The 14,156-nt window shown below is 38.8% G+C and overlaps 1 protein-coding gene across 6 annotated transcripts in view; it reads left to right on the forward strand.

Annotated features, from left to right (window-relative positions):
* The window catches only part of CCDC138 (coiled-coil domain containing 138), a 52,362-nt gene that overhangs the window by 29,389 nt on the left and 8,817 nt on the right, over positions 1–14,156 (forward strand). For 5 of the 6 annotated variants that reach the window (XM_075918014.2, XM_075918023.2, XM_089775407.1 and 2 more), the window contains 6 exons: positions 1,183–1,260; positions 1,343–1,453; positions 3,251–3,403; positions 5,286–5,402; positions 7,241–7,433; positions 12,830–13,006. In XM_075918014.2, coding sequence (XP_075774129.2) covers positions 1,183–1,260; positions 1,343–1,453; positions 3,251–3,403; positions 5,286–5,402; positions 7,241–7,433; positions 12,830–13,006 — 829 coding nt within the window. The remainder of the gene's footprint in view (positions 1–1,182; positions 1,261–1,342; positions 1,454–3,250; positions 3,404–5,285; positions 5,403–7,240; positions 7,434–12,829; positions 13,007–14,156) is intronic. The other variant, XM_089775404.1, reaches the window with a different exon arrangement.

The raw sequence follows: 14,156 nt of genomic DNA on the forward strand, positions 1-14,156 counted from the left end.
AGGTAAATATTGCATTTTATTAATATCAGCAGATCTGACTTAAATGGGGCCTGTGTGTTGTGTAGTCTTGCCTTAATCTTTGTATTAATGCCCGTCAGTGTGAATGAAGCTATTTGCATATATTTGCAACCATGCTTAAGTTGTGGCCCTCAGCATGTGCTGTGGGTATCATTGTGGTCCCCGGGGCTTCCAAAGTTGAGTAGCCCTGGTATAGATCTATGCACACAGGTAATTTCAAAGTAATTGTATATGTCCTTTTAGGAAGAGTGAGATTCTCTGAAATTATGGTTTTTGTATTTGGGTGTCTGTAGACAGTTAGCCCAGTGCTTGGCTTGTAAGTTGAATTCTCAATTCACAGAACATAGCTTATACCAGTGGTCCCCAACCTTTCAAAGTTGTCGGGCGCCAGGGGGCGTGGCCGTTTGCCCGCCGGGCGCCAGGGGGCGGGGACACTTGCGCCCCGGGGGCGGCCCCCCCCCCCCCATGCCCCCCGCCCCCCCCCATAGCTGCATGCCCGGGGCCGGCGCTCCCCCCGCCATGCGCCGCGCGCCCGGGGCCGGCGCTCCCCCCGCCATGCGCCCGGTGCCAGGCCAGCCCCGAGCACCTGGCGGGCGCATGGAAATGGCCCCGCGGGCACTGTGTTGGGGACCACGGGCTTATACATAACATGACATTACAGCTTTTCTAGCAGGCACATTTTAGAAAAAGGAGAATACTCTTAACTCTTGCTTTGTTCACACTGAGAGCAGATAAACTTGTGCTTTAATAGATCTGGCTGTCTATAACTAAGGGCTTGTCTTTTCTGCTGCAGAGATCAGTGCTACAGAGTTCAGTCTTCCTGCATTCGATTTAATGAGTCTAGCAAAGACCCGCTAAATAGAACGTTGACGACATCCCTGTCAACTATGGTACTCCTTGCAAAGAGTAAGGGAAGTCAACAGGAATGTTTCTCCTGTTGACCTTCCACTGTGGGACTGCCCCATAAATCGATGTATGCTATGTCGACTGCAGCTACGCAGTTGTCATAGCTGGAATTGCATATCTTACATCAATTTTCTCCACCATTGTAGACCTTGTCTTAGTTTAGTGATTTTTAAACAACCTTTATATGCAGTAAAGAATGAATTTAAACTTAAGTTTTGAATGCAGAGGTATTTTTAACGTATTTTCTAATTCTTTCAGTTAAGTGATGTGACTGAGCAGAACAAGAAATTGGAATTTCAAGCAAAAAAAGTACAAGCTCGTTTAGATAATTTACAAGTAAGACTTACAGTTTTTTCTCAGTGCGTCTTCCCTTGTAAGAAACAAGTCAAATGTAATTCATTAATGTATCCTGTTGCAGAGGAAGCATGAATTTTTAACAATACAGAAATCTAAAGATGTTTCTCAAGCAATGCAAGAAATTAAATCTGTGAAGCAGGAAAAAATGACAGCAACATCAAAAATTTGTAAGGTAAGACATAAGCAAGGAGGAAAGAAAATGTCTGTTTTAATTAGTGGATATTACAAGTTTGAATATCTTTCTAGAAGGCCCACTTGCTATGTCTTCACGAAAGTAATGAAGTTATTTACTTATGTTATGAGGGCATTTCTACACATCAGGGCTAAAGCCAAAATGAGCTATGCAACTTGAGCTATGTCAATTGCGTAGTTTAAGTCAAAATGGTTTATTTCAGTTTTTGGCACTGCCTGCACAGCAGGAAGTCCAAATTATAGCATTCTTCTTCCAACTTCCCTGTCTCCTTATAAAATAAGGTTTACAGGAGTCAGAGTAGAAGTCCTCCAGCTTGACATTATTTCAACAATATGTCAAAATAACTGCTTGCTTGCTTGCTGTGTAGGCACAGACTTTGTTGTTTCAGAAAATTCATTATTTCAGTTATTCCGAAATAATGCTGCTGTGTAGACATAGCCTGAGTGAACTCATTTACATTGAAGAAAAGGTTGAAATGTTCGGGGCATAAGAACAGTAAAATTGAAAACAATGAGATTGCATTGGGGTAAATTTAGTATGTTTAACTGGAAAAAGAATTACATTTAAATTTGCCACTAAAAAGAAGTTCATTTATTCAAATTCTTATCACTTTGATTTTATGTTGCATCTCATTCTCCATCTTTTAATCTGTCTATCTTTTAAAATTGTATGCCTGTTTCTTCTACTATGTTTGGAAAGTTCTTAGCACATTTTGATTACTACCATAATGTAAGTAAAATCTCTATGTGCAGCTCTCTACAGCTAACTGAAACGAAAAACTGGTAAGTGATGTCAGATATGGGATGATTTAAACCAGAGATAATTATGCTCTTAATGCTTGTAATGTAAAAGGCCTCAAGTGAGGGGGGAACTTTATTAAATATTGTCATGTTTTATGTATGATTGCAATATAGTCACCTTCCTTCCTTTTCATCTTGAAACATTCCCTTTTGCTTTTGTGAAATAATATTTCTTATCTCAGTGTAGTCCTATTCAATAATGTTCCTTCTGTCAGTATTCTATCATTTTATCCCTTCTTATAAATATGAAGTCTAGCAATACAATTCTTTTGAATACAGCTTGAAATATTATATGCAACTTTATCTTTGCTTTAAAGGTTTTCCCCTCTGAGGGGCTACCCCAAGAAACTTTTTTGAATACACTTTTTTTTTTCTTTTCCTGACAAGCCTAATATATTTTGATACACATTGGGATTCTGAGTTAATGTATTTTAATGTAATGTTAATTGTGGGGGAGAGGGTCAGTCCATTCTTCTGAAGTCGTCATCGTCTTTTCTCTGAACTTATTCATTATTGGAATTAATATTATTCAGTTATAGTTAATGAGATACATTTTAATAGCAGTGTGTTACATACAGGATGGTTACATGTTTTGTTCGATGTAGCTAATGTTTCCCAAATAAAAATTACTACATGTGGACAAAACCTGTGAATTATGCAGTTGTATGTCACAATTCATCTCAGATTCTTATGGCCAGCATAGTAAAATGGTCCTGTTTTGTGCGTAAAGATGTTTTCCTAGGATGACCTGCAAATTGTACGTGTGTATTTTCTGCCAACCAATAATTACTACAAATAAAGGCCTAAACTAATTTTTCTCGGGCATGGCACCATCCTACCCCAAATACATATAATAGACTACGAAAGCAGTTTTCACATTTTGACATGTCAGTCTGTTCCCTTTGAGAGGATCTAATAATATGCCATATGTTTTGGAAAAGCTATATAACCTTAATTAATATTATGATTGTTACAGGCACCACTTAATTCACATGTTTATGAGCTTTTAACTGTTCTTATGGACTGGATCTCAGATCAATTCCTCAAAGTGAAAAAAGAGGAAGAAAGAGGAGAGAATCACAAACTAACATACACACACAAAAATGATACACAAGAAAAGTGTGCAAAGGTAAAGAGGTTTTGATTTTTTTTTAAAAAAAAAAAACCTTGATAACGGTATGGCCAACTTGAGATGGTTTTATTTTTTATGTAGTTTACAGTCCTAAAAACAAAGATAATTGTTTATGGGTAACAGTTCTGGATTCATTCAGACAGTAGTATTTAATGTGTGTTTTGACACTTTTAGTACCACAAATACAGGCAATTTAAAGAAAATTACAGGGTCAAAGTGTTTGGTCAAAGTCAACAAGGCACTCTCTGGACATGCTGATTTATATTCTGTATGAATGCTCTTGAGCTGAGGTTCAGGGCCCCAAAACAACCAGAATTTTCTGTTGAGTTCATCTGCCCATCCTTTCTGTTGTTCATTTTCATGTTAAAGACTCATCAGTTTTCTCATATCTGATGTTAGTGAGGTTTCTTAAAGGACTTAGTTGTGTACACTGTCCTATCAGTCACACCTAATGAGATCTTCCTTTGTGCCCAGGGCATCTTGCTCATTATTCCACTTTTTTATGAAAACTGCATTTGTGATAGTGATTACATCTGCCAGGTGAGATTCTTGGTTAATAGGTGTTATTGATGTATCCATTAAATCTTTTTCAAAGGATGATAATGCTTTAAGATCACATCCAAGTTTCACCTGAATGTGATTATAGGCACTCATCTGAGTTTAATTGTTTATTTACTAGTATTTTTTCCAAAGCCCAAGCTGACAGAGGGCAAAGACTGCACTCCCTAGGTGTGTACAGAATCATATGTAACTACATCCATAGAACCAAGTAATTTAGAATCCTATCTAGACTCTTTGTGCCGTATGCAAAAAGAGTGAAAGGTTAAGCAGTCTTGGCTCATTGTGTGTCATATTGTATATCTTCATGCATAAAATCCTGTTATGAATTGGCAAATGTAACTACCAGGTCTACAAGTGACCTCCACAGCCTTTCTAACTAACATACTGACTGTGGACATCTATAAGGTGACTACATCTGTAGGTGCCTTCATCAGATGCTATGTCTTCACTTCTCCAAACACTATGCCATCACTCATGGCCAATTTGGACTTTGACAAATCTATACTTCATTCCCTGTCCACATAGGTCTAAAGTCTCACTACACTGAGGGAAATTGCTTGTAAATCACCTACAGTGGAATGTATATGTGAACAATCACTTGAAAGAGAAACAATGATTACTTTGTCTACTGTAACTGTTGTTCTTTAGATGTGTTTGTCCTCCTTTCCCTGTAATTTGGAAGTGTCATTTTTCTGCTGGAAAACGACCTGAGGGGGAATCAGGCTGGCTTTGCCTTTTATGCACTCAGCTACATACACAAAGATGTCCAAGTACAGCTAGCAAAAATCTTTGATTCAGATGCATTAGACATACACACACACACCTGTTGTTCAATGTATATATATGCACAACACACCCTGAAGTATGTTTACCATAGAGATCAGTAACCAGTTTTTCCTTGAGGGCAGAGTTAAGGTATCAGTACATTTTACAAAGAGGAAACCAAAAAGTTCATAGGGCATAAAACCTAATCCTCTGTGCAATTTCACATGGTTGGGCACATGCCTTTAGAGAAAATTTCATTTATTTTAAAAATCAGTCCTTAGAGTCTCATGACCAAACACCTCCATAACATGTGTTGTGATATAATGCTACTACAATGTCTACTTGTAGAATTTTTAAAAATAATAATAATCTGAGCTATGTTGTTGTTAATCTAGAATAACATTTGAATACATTTACCACATAGAGTAAGTATACAGTGCATTGGATCTGCCAGATAAATATTTGCATGTGCAATCCATTATCATCCAGGGATTTAAGTTGTTTACTTAGTGGCAGATGCTGTATAAAACTATATTATTATATGTTTTTCCAGCTTTTACCGATCATTGCAGAACAACTCCAGTGGATGCCATTTGTGAACCCTAAACTACATATTCCTGTAATTAAGTTTATTTACTGGGCTATAAGACAGCTAGACTATGCGACACAGGTAAAATATGGATTCTACTTAGAGAATAATTCTTTAATATTTCATTTTCAGAATGATAATTCTTAGAAAATGCTTAGATACTGACACACAAATCCATATAGTGAATATAGTTTTAAAAACCCAGTAGCCTTCACAACATTCAAATGCAAATAATTTGCTGCAGATATGAGGCAAAGGGGAAAAAAAAGATAGTCATTTAAAAGTATTTTGTTAGGTCATAATTGTTTTTATCAACTCTGTATTTAGTATTATATTATAGAACCTTGTTTTATCTGTCTAGGGACTTATGTGGCTCCCTTGAATTTATTGTTGGTTGTTAGAGAAGGATTTTCTTACATTTTCTTACAGAACCATATCTGTAGTAGCATAAATGGAGTCCTATTTAGGGTTCAGTCTTGCAAAAATTTATGTCCTTGCCCAGTTTTGTGTACTCTGAGTATTCTCTTTGATAGGCATGTGTCTAATTTTTTGCAAGACCAGCACCTCAGATTCTAATAAATGTTGCGGAAGTTATAAAGCAGATTGTTTTACATGAGAATCTGTACTTTATTTATTTGGATCATTCTAAAGATGCATTACGTTTACAATATGAGAAATATATTCTGTCCCCTGATTTGTCTTTTCAGTTCAGTGACCTGAACACCAATGATAAATATTTTCTTTTATTGGTGAACAAATATGTCAATTTATTATGCATAAATTCTCCTAATTTAATTGCATACAATTGTGATTACTTAATTTATATTTTTATACTAAAGAAAATAAACTTAGTGGATCAGACTTAGAAAAAAATATGAATATGAACGACTATAAAGGCTACTTGGGTTTTAAGAGTATACCCCAGCAAAAGGATAACCAAGCATATATACTTGAGTGATAATTTCCTTTAAAGTTTGAAGGCATTTTATTGCCGCACTGTTTCATAACTAGGTTCAGTGTTTCCAAAATCCATTCTGCTTTTGGTTGGGATTTTCAAAGGCTCTTAAAAGAATTAGGTATCCTGCTGCTATTGAGTCTCAATGGAACTTGAGCATCTAATAGCCTTAGGCAACTTTGAAGATTCCCTTCTTTAAGCTTAGCTGTAATTTTGAATATTTTCCATAGGGGAATATATTTGATAGCAGTGGTTGAAAAGAGAACTAGCTTGTCTCTTTTAAATGTCATTGTGCTGAAACTTTGGGTATAGAATGTCATCCCACAGCCACTATTTTCTTAATCTTTGTTTTCATTTATAACATTTCTTTTCACCAATACTAAACTACATCACTTCTTTTACATTCATTACCCATTTATTTCAGTCTCACGTGGACTGGATCATTTAAAGAAAATTAACATGTGAATGTCTGAATCTTGAAATCAAAATCCATTGACAGTATTCATAGAGAAATTAAATCTCATATTTAAAACTTCCTTCTGTCCTAATTTTATGTTCACACTCACTGTGCAGGTTGGTAGTTTTGCAATTCAATTTTTAAAATTTGAATTGTATACTTAAATTTTCTCGATGGGTGTATTGCAAATATAGTATTCTTCTAGATTTAACCAAACAGTAACTGCTTTTAAGTTGTTATCCGATAGTATCAAGACAAAACAAGATCATTTAAAAGTTGATTGTGTTAGTCAGGGTTTATTAGATTAGATGTATTTGTGTCTTGTTCAATGGTAATACTGGCTAAGCTTAATAGTAATACTTTTAATTGTCTACCACCTGTTTGTGTAATATCCCTTTGTAGAATGTACAGACCTATTTATAAATATAGTACTTTAAAATAAACTTCATTTTAAGTTGTCTGATTATATTTACTACTCTTATAAAATGGATACACTATTTTCAACAGCATTCAACTATGACATCAACTATGAGAAGACTTGGTGAAGACATATTCAAAGGCATAGCAAATAAGGGAAACAAACATAGCTCTTCAGAGCAGTCTGCTGAAAGTAAACCAAAGACAGCAGCTTTCTTTAAGAGTTCCATTTTACCTTTGAGATTTGTATCAACTTTAATTATACTCAAAACAGTAACACAAGGTGAGTTCTTATGTTTTATTACATTTAATCAACATCCTTTGGGTAAAACCAAATGCACAAAGTCTATCAAATAGATATCAGATCAATGTCTGAAGTATCTTGTAAATGTAAAGTGAGGAATATGTTCTTGAAGTTTTTACTTTATTAAGAAAGTAAGCATGCTGCAACAAACAATGCTTTCAGAAGTTATAGTTTATTATATTAAGATGCTCATTTATAGATGACATAAATTGATATTGACAAGGTAGATCAACAACAAAAAGAGAAGTTGAAGATAAACATGTTTGCATATTTAGGTATCCAAAAGGGTAGAAATTATACAGAAATAAAGGATGCTTTATGCAAAGTCCTAGAATTGAATCTTGTTTTTTGAGTTGTGTTATGGCTGTTTAGAGTGATGCAGATAGTTGTGGGGGTGGGGGGGGGATGTTTATAGCTGAAATAAATAAGCAACAGTTTTATACAGTTTTATGCTTTTTAGGGAAATTTTATGTTGTTTGAGTGATTGCTTATGTCCGTATCACATTAGGTGTGTGCTTGTCACATGCACCAGTGCCAGAAGATTTCCCTCAGTAGTATCTGTAGAAGAGTGATACTAGCGAGTGGAGTGGCGCATCCATGGCATGATTCCTTCTTGCCTCCGGTGATGGTGCTGGAATATTCTGATGTCTTGTGCTAGTGTTGTTAGTCATTCTTTTCTGTTAAGACCAGGTTGGATAAACATCTTTCAGGGATGATCTATAGACGGTCCTGCTGTGAGTGCAGGGGACTGGACTCAATGACCTCTTGAGGTCCCTTCCAGTTTTAGTGTTCTATCTTTCTATTCTGTCTAAAGGCCTTTTCTCCTGTTAAAATTTATACATTCATAGTTATTTGTTATCCCTTAGTAGTTTAGTTAGAGTTAAAGTTGGTCCCAAATGGAACAACACCAACACTTCATTTGTTTACGGTGGGTCCAAGCTGCTATCAGGTTTTTTCCCTCTTTTTTGGGTTGGCAATAGCTCTGGGAGTGTTCACCAAATAGTTGGTGGTGATCTCTGTGTATATGAGACACAGAGGGGTGCAAATATACCTTTGAGGAGTGACTCTTGATGAGCCAGTCCAGATCCACGGTTTGATGGCACATCTAGGAGACACTGACCGCTTGCAGGTCTCTCAGCCTGGTGGTGATTGCCAAGAAGTTCATGATAATCCCTGTATAAAGGATAGGTTAGGCCCATGCCAGAGCTTTCCTGCTATTGGATGGTTTTCAGACCCTGTCAAGCCTTATCGCGGAAGTATCTGCATTTCCCCTGATGGCCAATGTCTGCCTGTGCCTGTTGGGCCACATGGCAGGATGCACATATGCAGTGCGCCATGCCAGGCTCCGTATGTGTCCCCTCCAGCAATGGTTAGCGTCAACATATTGCCAGTCCAGCGATCATCTGGAAAGAGCTGTTCCCATTCCTCTGGCAGATCTTACCTTACTGCCATGGTGAACCAGGGTCCCTAGCCTCTGTTTGTCAGAGGGTGGAGATGGATGGCAGGAGAGAGATGGCTTGATCATTACCTGTTCGATTCACTCCCTCTGGGACACCTGTCATTGGCCACTGTTGACAGACAGGGTACTGGCTTGGATGGACTTTTGGTCTGACCCAGTATGGCCGTTCTTATGTAAAATGTCCTAGATGGAGTCCCATTCAACAGCCCACTCCCTCTGTTGAGTTGTAGCCAGACACCTTGGAGCTTGGCTGGGAGGTGCACCTGGGAGGACTTCAGACACAGGAGAGGTGGTCCCTGAAATGATATTGGGTCACATAAAATGTCAAAGCACTCAGGACAATCTGGTTGGCCTGTGGAGTCTTGCTGCCTCAACTATTGAGTAAAGTAGTGACAATCCTGACAGACAACACAGCTCCAATGTGCTACATCAGCAGGTAGAATGGTGTATGCTCATTGGCCCTCTACCAAGAGGCTCTATTCCTTTGGGATTTCTGTATCAGCCACAACATTGATCTGCAGACTTCTCATCTCCCTGGTATCAAATAGCAGATCACCTCAGCAGTGTCTCACCACAAGTGGTCCCTCCACCCAGATGTGGCCTGCAAGCTCTTGAAGAGGTGGGGGAATCTCAAACTGGGTCTGTTCAACAGCAGGCAGAACAGCAAATGCCATCACTCTTGCTCCCTTTCCGATGCCAATTCCCCTCATCAGCTGGGACCTAGTAAAGATCAAGAACATCAGAGCATGAGTCATCTTAATTGCCCTAGCTTGGCCATACCAGCACTTGTTTAGTACACTCATGAACATGGCAGTATAGCAGTAGCTTCTCATTGGCCCCTTCTCAGCTGTCTGGACTGTCTGTTGCAAGATCATGGCTGACTGCTACTCCCCAACCTCACGTCTCTACACCTCACAGCATGGTTGCTCCATGGTTAAATCCAGAGGGATTTACCAAGTTCAGAGAAGGTCCAGCAAGTTCTTCTGGGAAGCAGCAGGCCTTCCAAAAGTCACACCTCGCCAATTGGACAAGGTTCTCTTCTCCTGTTGGGCATCAGAAGGAAACATCTGTTCCTTGTTTTCTTCCATGCAGTCCATGTTGGATTTATTAACCAGAGGTGAAAGTAAGGCATCGCACGCCAGTCCAATAAGAAGGAGCCAACTGACTGAGGAACTCCGCTGTAGGAGAAGGTGCCGTGAATTCAGCTGAGCTCTCTGGGCTCTTCTACAGGCTGCTTCACTAAGCAGAAGGCAGCCAGGCAGGTGAAAGAAAGCGCTCTTCCCTCCCCCTCATCAGTCCAGGACTGCCTCAGCAGTCTGGAGACTAAACTATGCTTTCATACTTATATATTTGGTCTCTCCAGAATAGATAGAAAGCACATTAATGTGGTATTATGTAGAAGTTTACCCTGCACTGCTTGTGCTATATTTATCTTATGAAGACTAAAATTCCTGATAATGATATTTGGTATGCCTTAGATTTATTTTGGAAGTTTTTACACCAGGTACAAGTTCTAATAATTGGAAGAATGTTACTTAACCAGTAGTCTGTAATGTAAAATATACTTTTAAAATGAGAATTATGTTGGGTGTTGATCCCTGCTGGCACGTTAAAAGAAAAAAAAAAACTAGACATTGAGACTTTTCAAGGGCAGTGCTTAAAATGATAAAACTTTTTAGCTTTTCATTGTTTTTTACCAATAGTTTATATGCCATAGCTAAGTATGATCTACAGTAATAAAAAGTGCATTCATAAAATCACTACATCAGAATTCTGATCACCCCTTGAAAGTAAAACACTGACTTTATTCTGTTCATAATGCAAGATGTTCAAAAAGATTACTTTTTTCTTCTGCAGTTTCATTGAAGTCCAGAAGATGGCACTCTAACTAAACTTTTCCTACTACAGAATTGGCTCCATTGTATTTAATTATTTCATCTCATAACTAAATAATGTGGTGGTGTTCTGAAATACTGAGAACCATTTGAATAGCTAAGTCTAAAATATAGGCACTGTGGTTATTTACGATATTTAGGTGAGTTTATTTAATTCTGAGTCTCTCATCACTGTATATTTTAAAATACTGTACAGTGATGATCCTTATGAAAGTAAGTGGAAATGGAGCAGTTGCATTCTTTGTATTTATGCAGGACTATTCTTCATCTCTGAGTACATAAATAGATGTCTCCAAAATGTATCATAGAATCATAAAATCCCAGGGCTGGAAGAGACCTCAGGAGGTCATCGAGTCCAGCCTCCTGGCAAAGCAGGACCAACTCCAATTAATTCATCCCAACCAGGACTTTGTGAAGCTGGGATTTAAAAACCTCGAGGGATGGAGATTCCAGCACCTCCCTAGGTAACCCATTCCAGTGCTTCACCACCTTCCCAGTGAAAAAGTTTTTCCTAATGTCCAACCTAGACCTCCCCCACTGTAACTTGAGACCATTGCTCCTTGTTCTGCCATCCATCAATACTAAGAACAGCCCCTCTCCATCCTCTTTGGAACCTCCCTTCAGGAAGTTGAAGGCTGCTATCAAATCCCTGCCCCCACTCTTCTTTTTTGTAGACTAAATAAGCCCAAATCCCTCAGCTTCTCCTTGTAGATCATGTGCTTCAGTCCCCTAATCATTTTGGTTGCCTTTGGCTGGATCCTCTCCACATCCTTTCTAAACGGAGGGGCGGGGAGAGGGAACTGGATACAGTACTCCAGATATGTCCTTACTAGTGCCAAATAAAGGGGAATAATAACTTCTCTAGATCTGCTGGAAATGCTCCTCCTAATGCACCCTAATATGCCATTAGCCTTCTTGGCTACAAGGGCACACTGTTGACTCATATCCAGCTTCTCATGCACTGTAATCCCTAGGTCCTATGAATTGCTACATAGCCAACCTGTAACAATGCTTGGGATTCTTCCGTCCCAAGTACAGAACTCTGCACTAGTCCTTGTTGAACCTCATCAGATTTCTTTTGGCCCAATCCTCCTATTTGTCTAGGTCACTCTGGACCCTATCCCTGCCCTCCAACGTTCCTACCTATCCCTCTATCTTAGTGTCATCCACAGACTTGCTGAAGGTGCAATCCATCCTCTCAGGTAGGTCTTTAATAAAGATATTGAACAAAACCAGCCCTAGAACTGATCCTTGGGGCACTCTGCTAGAAACCGACCGCCAACCAGACATTGAGCTGTTGACCACTACCCATTGGGCCCGACAATCTAGCTAGCTTTCTATCCACCTTACAATCCATTTATCTAATTCAGGGGTGGGCGATAATTTTTTTCCCTGGGGGCTACTTCAAAAATTTTTCAAGTAGTGCCAGCCACCCCAGAACAGGATATGGACTAACTCAGAATTTAAAACTATTGCAACATATTTCTATGTTTCAAAGCCATAAAGCAAACAGTATTAAATACCGTGAAGAAAGTAATGTTCATAGCAATGGGTATTGTGATTTCACTGGTTATGTGGATTTATTTCTTGTTGATATTGGAAATAATATGATATTGAGCATGAAATTGAATTTCTGCATTCATCTTTCTTGTAGTATAGAAATAAGTAATTCTGGTAATCTGGATTATAAACCTTTATAGAATGTAGAAGAGGGTTCATTTGTCTCGAGCAAATATGTAAGTCTTATCATTGTGTCATACTTTTTAAAAATTGGGCTGCCCCCTAATTCCCTGTTCCCTACTTTGAAAAAAGGGTCAGTAAATTAACTATTAGAAATACAGGAAATATTAAAATAAAGGTCTAACAATTTAAACTTTAATAACGTGATCTATTTAATCTTCTAATTTTATTACATTTTATAACTATATAATAATCACACAATAGCTATTTATACTGAGTTTTATAGATCAGTCATTAAAACTATGATTATAAAATTGTTTGCATTTTAATGTTTTTTTCAGCTGATTATCTGGCTCAAGCATTTGATTCCCTTTGTGTAGACTTGAAGACAGATGAAGGAAAGGCCTTGTTTTTGGAGTACCAATCTGTGCCTATCATATTAAATCACTTAAGAATATCCAGTAGAGGTCTGCTTTCTAATGCCATTGATGGTTTACTTCAGATGACAGTGGAATCTGGTAAATTTGCTGAGTTTTAAACAATAAAGATATAGAATTATACAATGTAAACAAATGCAATGAAACTTAAAACCCAAATGAAATACTTCCTTTCTGAATTCAGTATGCAATACCAGTAGTACTTTCTTGTAAAACTGTCCTCTAGCTGCATGAGTTAGCAGTTTATCTCATTCTTCATGTACTAGCCAATTAGCCCGTCATAAGGTCTCTCCTCCATGTCGGTCTTCTCTCCTGAGTCTCTGGTCTCTCTCTCTCTCTCCCCCTCCCCCCCCCCTCCTACTGCTTCCCTCCCCCCAAGATCTCCTCCACCTCCCGCCTCTCTCTCTGTCTCTTTCTCTTCTCCCCCTCCTGCCTCTCACTCAGGGGTTCCTCCCCCTGGCCGTATATGTCACCGCCCCACTCCCCTTCCCCTTCCGCCATGGCACTCGGCTGACTTCTGCGCCGCTCAGCCAGGCTGCTGCACAGGAGCAAGCAGCACAAGTGGCCGTTTGGGCCCTGCGGTCCCCATGTAGCTTACTTAGTTAGCTGATATTTAGCCTTGCTATTCTGACAGGGCCTATTTTGGTTCACAGCCTTACTTTGGTTCATATTTTGCACCATACCTAACGCTCCACTGAGGCCTACCCCCTTTACTTAATTATTTCCCCCAACACTAATAATTGTAGATGTTTGGGGAAGTAGTTGTTTTATTGGGAGATGATAGTTTGATAAGAAGTTGTGCCTTAAACCACAAATAGTCTCTCAACTCAGACATCCTGGCTATGGTATCTCAGAGTGTTTTCCAATATGGACCTACTTGAACCTTAGCAGAACAGGAAATGTTCCGAGTTTTGCTCCAGGGGAGGTCATAGCCTTAAGTCATTCTTGGATACATTTTTCTTTCCCTAGAGCTGTGTCTCTACCTTTCCAGGCTTCTACCCAGATATTCGTTTCTACATGGAATGTATCAGAGTCATCCTATTATGACTCAGACTCTCAGAATGGATTACCAGTTTCATCACTTTGTTTTGGCTATTAGGAGCAAGTTGCCAACTGAGAAGTTGACTATTCACACTACCAGAGTGCTTGCTGCCTCAGCAGTGTTTATGGAGCAGGTCCCTCTTGAAGACACATGCAGAGCAGCAACATGGTCTTCTGTCCACACATTTCC

This window comes from Pelodiscus sinensis, chromosome 1, assembly GCF_052426305.1.
Source record: "Pelodiscus sinensis isolate ZL-2025 chromosome 1, ASM5242630v1, whole genome shotgun sequence".
Lineage (NCBI taxonomy): Eukaryota > Metazoa > Chordata > Testudines > Trionychidae > Pelodiscus > Pelodiscus sinensis.